The sequence below is a fragment of the Nematolebias whitei genome, chromosome 18, assembly GCF_014905685.2.
Source record: "Nematolebias whitei isolate Nwh7 chromosome 18, NemWhi1, whole genome shotgun sequence".
Classification (NCBI taxonomy): Eukaryota; Metazoa; Chordata; class Actinopteri; order Cyprinodontiformes; family Rivulidae; genus Nematolebias; species Nematolebias whitei.
In genome coordinates this window covers 40,871,856-40,876,573 of record NC_056515.1, presented here as the reverse complement: position 1 = coordinate 40,876,573, position 4,718 = coordinate 40,871,856, and the positions used below count along the sequence as shown (strand labels likewise).

At 43.3% G+C, this 4,718-nt stretch overlaps 1 protein-coding gene across 1 annotated transcript in view; it reads right to left on the bottom strand.

Moving 5' to 3' along the window:
- Positions 1–4,718, bottom strand: part of rph3aa (rabphilin 3A homolog (mouse), a) — a 20,642-nt gene that overhangs the window by 11,583 nt on the left and 4,341 nt on the right. Inside the window, exons 3-5 of the mRNA XM_037692086.1 lie at positions 2,737–2,899; positions 405–539; positions 130–225 (exon numbers count right to left, since the gene is read on the bottom strand). Coding sequence (XP_037548014.1) covers positions 130–225; positions 405–539; positions 2,737–2,899 — 394 coding nt within the window. The remainder of the gene's footprint in view (positions 1–129; positions 226–404; positions 540–2,736; positions 2,900–4,718) is intronic.

The window sequence follows — 4,718 nt, the reverse complement described above, 5'->3', positions numbered from 1 at the left end:
ATGAAACGGATCATCATGAAACGGATCATCATGAAACGGATCATCATCATGGATCATAAACTTTTCACATCATTTTATCCAATGTGAGCAAAATGAAAAATCTTTTCACGCATGGAGGATCTGTCTTACTGGCATCATCTGAGTCGTCGTCGTCATCCTCTGCTGATCCTGGTGGGAGACTCAGAGAGGGGGGGTTGTTCTCACGTGGGTTCAGGGGCTGAGTGGCTGCAGGAGATGAACCAGACAACAAGTTGTTTATTTCCTACCAGGTCTGAGGAGACATCAAGGCATCTGCAGCAGCAGCTGGAGACTTCCAACACCACAAACTGTCTCGTCTTTTCTTCAGACAGCTGATGTCCAGTGTTCTGTTAGGTCTGTTCTTAGAAGAAGCAGTGTGACTGTACCTGAGGTGGGGGTCGCCTGAGGTGGGGTGGGGGCTAACACATGTTTCTCTGTCTTCATCACAGCCGGCTGAGAAGAAGGACTCTCATTACAGCCGTCGGCTGATTCACGGGACTGCTTCTGCTCTGCTCCGAGCTCTGGAGAGACAACATAAGATGATCACTGCAGCACGACAGTCTGTTCAGTGGATGGATGACTAACAGGAAGTGGACCACTGACAGCTTCTGTCCCAACCCACCAATCAAACTAAAACTAAACAAGCCGTACGCCAAGTACCCCCCAGTGCTGATGGATTAGTGACATCTTAGATTACAGATCTTATTGGTCCATATTTTCCTAACAAAGCACTTCACTCTCAGACTGAAGGTTTACTTGTGGTTCCTAGAGTTACCAGCAACAAAATGGGAGGAAGATCTTTCAGTTCTCAGGCTCCTCTCTTGTGGTACCAACTTCCAGTTTCTGTCCGTGAGGCTGACACATGGTCCAGTTTTAAAACTGGGATTAAGACTTTCCATTTTGATAAATCCTATAGTTAGGGTCGGCTTGGGTTTCCTGAGCTATCACTTAATTATGTTGCTATAGACAGACTGCTGGAGGACAAATTGTATTCAATTCAATTCAAAAATACTTTATTAATCCCAAAGGGAAATTATTTGTTGTTGTAACTCGTTATCCTCATTTCATTAAGAGATGTTATAGATGCTGTAGACAGGAAGGATCTCTTGTAAAGGTCCATCCCACAGTGGATCCTAAGAAACTGGCTGCAGATGCTGTCCGATCCGTCCACCCAGACTCGGCTGGCCTCTCGGTTCCCCGGGGCTGTAGGACCGCCTGAATGCTGGACAGAACTCCTCCCAGAGAGATGGCCATAGAAAGTATACCTGGACCATACATAGTACACCTGGACCATAGAAAGTACACCTGGACCATAGAAAGTACACCTGGACCATAGAAAGTACACCTGGACTGTAGGAAGTACACCTGGACTATAGATAGTACACCTGGAATATGGAAATTACACCTGGACCGTAGAAAGTACACCTGAGCCATAGAAAGTACATCTGGACTATAGAAAGTACACCTGGACTGTAGAAAGTACAACTGGACCGTAGAAAGCACACTTGGACCTGTACTTCTGTGCCTGTTTCTACTTCCTGTTTTCTCCATTTCTACTTCCTGTTTTCTCTGTTTCTACTTCCTGTTTTCTCTGGTTCTACTTCCTGTCCTCTCAAATCCAGCTGGTCGAGGTAGATTACCGCTTGTCCTGAGCCTGGTTCTGGAGGTTTCTTCCTGTTAAAAGGAGTTTTTCTTTCCACTGTCTCCCTTGTGCTTGCTCAGGATGGGAGACTGTGATGAAGTGAAGATTCAACACAATTTGCTGCTTCCTGAGAGAGAACTTTAATAACTGTATTTTATAATGTTTGTGAATGTTTCTGTTCAGAGTCCTGAAACGACGTATGTTGGGACTTGGAGCTGCAGAAATAAACTGAATTGAACCGAACAGTGAATATTTGTGGTTTTGGAGGTGAGTGTTTTTCTGGACTGGAATTGATCAGTGAATGTAAGTAAACCTAAATGTTTTTGGTGTAAGACATTCAAGTGAGTAGGAGTTACACTATGGAGAAGAACGGATAAGTGTTTTTTCTTTGGTCCAAGGCAACAAAGCATGACAGATTCCAGTGAGTGGAGGGAGCAATGGTGGAGCAATGATGGAGCCATGGGGTGGCCAACGAGGGCCTTGACCACCACAGCTTGATCTTTAGTCATCCCAGTCATTTGAGGCAACTACACAATTAAGCAATATAAAAACTAGAAAGGGCAGCATGGTGGCTCAGGTAGTTGAGCTTCTGCCTCTCAGCGAAAAGGCTGCTGGTTCAAATTCTGGCCAGGGGCCTTTCTGGTTGGAGTCTGCATGTTCTCTCTGTGCTGGGTAGGTTTTCTCCGGGTACTTCGGTTTCCTCCCACAGAACAAAAACATGCATGTTAGACTGATTGGTAACTCTGAATTGTCCCTAGGTGTCCCTGTGATGAACTGGAGACCTGTCCAAGGTGTACCCTGCCTCTTGCACAGTGACTGCTGGATATGGACACCAGTGACCTGAAAAGGAAGCAGTTGGTAAAAATGATGGATGGATGGATGGATGGATGGATGGATGGATGGATGGATGGAATGACAAAATATGGAAAAATTTTCCATCAAGCTGAGTGTTTTGATGTATGAAAGGTTGAAGGAGCACAAAGTATGCAGAAGTACTTTGCATAAAAGAGCTACACAACAGTGTGACTGCTGACTCAGCATTTGCACATTTAAAAGTGCATGTTCATGTAATTTACCTTGACCATGATGCATTGTGGGTCGGGGAGGTCCACCCTGGTTTCCCGGAGCCGAGCGGTCTTCTGTGGTGGACTGATGAGGTGTGGATAGAGGTAAAGGAGAAGGTAGAGCAGACTGCTGGTGTCGTCCCTTAAAGAACCACGCCCCTGAGCACTTCTGAATCTGCACGAAGACACAATCAGTTGATCATTGTCCACTGAACAACAGAAATGTCTTGTCCTGTAAAGTCTGCTGTAAAGTCCTCTGTAAAATCTGTTGCACACTCAGCTGTAAACTCTGTTGAAAACTCAGCTGTAAACTCTTGAAAACTCTGTTGAAAACTCTGTTGTGAACTGTTGTAAACTCTGCTGCAAACTCTGCTGCAAACTCAGCTGTAAACTCAGCTGTAAACTCTGTAGTAAACTTAATCTGGTGTCAAGACTAAGCCTAAGGTCAAAATCCTTGACCTTAAGAACCTTGTGGGACAGAAACTGTCATTTTATTGATTTGAATCCAGAAATACAGGTTCACCCATCCTGAGACTTTCTTTCTTGAAGATTCAAGTGAAAAGAACACTCTCTTTTTTATTATCATTACTATTTTACAAATGTTGATAATCAAAGTGTCTTAGTTCAAACCATTTTAGATGCTGCAGTGAACTAATCAATTTTATTAACTGTGTAATGATTTTTAATTCTCATGCAAAGTAGAACTCATGTTAAAGCTGTTACAGAGTAATTATACATTTTCTGATTTTCTGTCTTTGAATGAGCAAGTGTAAGTTGGTCCAAGGTTGGAGTCAAACGCAAAACAAGTTGTTGGAACGAACTGTCATGTTTTTAGAATCCTCTCAGACGTAAATATAGAGGTTTTGGCACCTGTTTCTGAAACGCGCCAAAACAAAACTCTCTCTGTCTGTGAGAACATTTCTGATCTGTCCCATAACAATTCTTGCTGCATTCTAACCTTTTACGTCACAAAACACACCCCGTCTGGTCGGTTCTGGCCAATGGGAGACTCCCGTATGAACCGGGAAAAGGGCTCTTTAAATTGTCGGTACTTCCTGGTCTACTCAGATCTGTAAACTACTCAGTTCTGCTGGAGTGCTGTGAGGGTTCCACTCGGTTCGGTTGAGTTCAGTTCTGTTCAGTTCTGTGCGGAGAAGCCCAGTTCTGGGAGCCGGGAAGATCCTGACATGACAACAGAGCTCTTCCGAGTCATGGGAATATAACACTTTCCACTCGCCACTACTTCTGACAAGCTACAGCCATCCTAAAAAGACGCTGGACAGGTAGCGTTAACGGAACTCCATATCTGCTGATTAATCTCAGAAAGGTAATGAGTCAAGTTTCCTACCAAGCGTACCGAGGTGAGCTGGGTTCTGATGGAGAGTGTCGGTTCTGGTGAACACTTCCCCTCACATACCATCTTTACTCCCTTTAACTTCTTTCCCATCTTTAAACTTTTCTCTCAAGTAGAAATTCTTCCAGATATTTTAGAAATGTCTGTGTAAAGTGCTCATCCACATCCGTGTGGGTAAAAGATCATAATTGTACAGTTTTCATAAATGTCTGTGGTGAAGCAACGGAAAAATCATGGCCGTATGATTTTTCCTGATTGATTGCTTATGTTATTTTCATAATTTGCCAAATTAATGTAAATGTTTGATGTTAAACTTTGATTCTGTAAATAAATGACCGCATTCATTTTGATGGGTCAAACGTAAATGACGTCTCACGTTTGCATTTCATTAAATTCAATGCACGTTTTATTCAGTTCAGAAAAATGAGGAATCCGTGTTAATTGATGAATATATCTGAGCATCTGTTCATCTACAACTCTGTTGTAAACTCTGTTGTAAACTCTGCTGTAAACTCTGTTGCAAACTCTGCTGCAAACTCTGCTGCAAACTCTGCTGCAAACTCTGCTGCAAACTCTGCTGCAAACTCTGCTGCAAACTCTGCTGTAAACTCTGCTGTAAACTCTGCTGTAAACTCTGCTG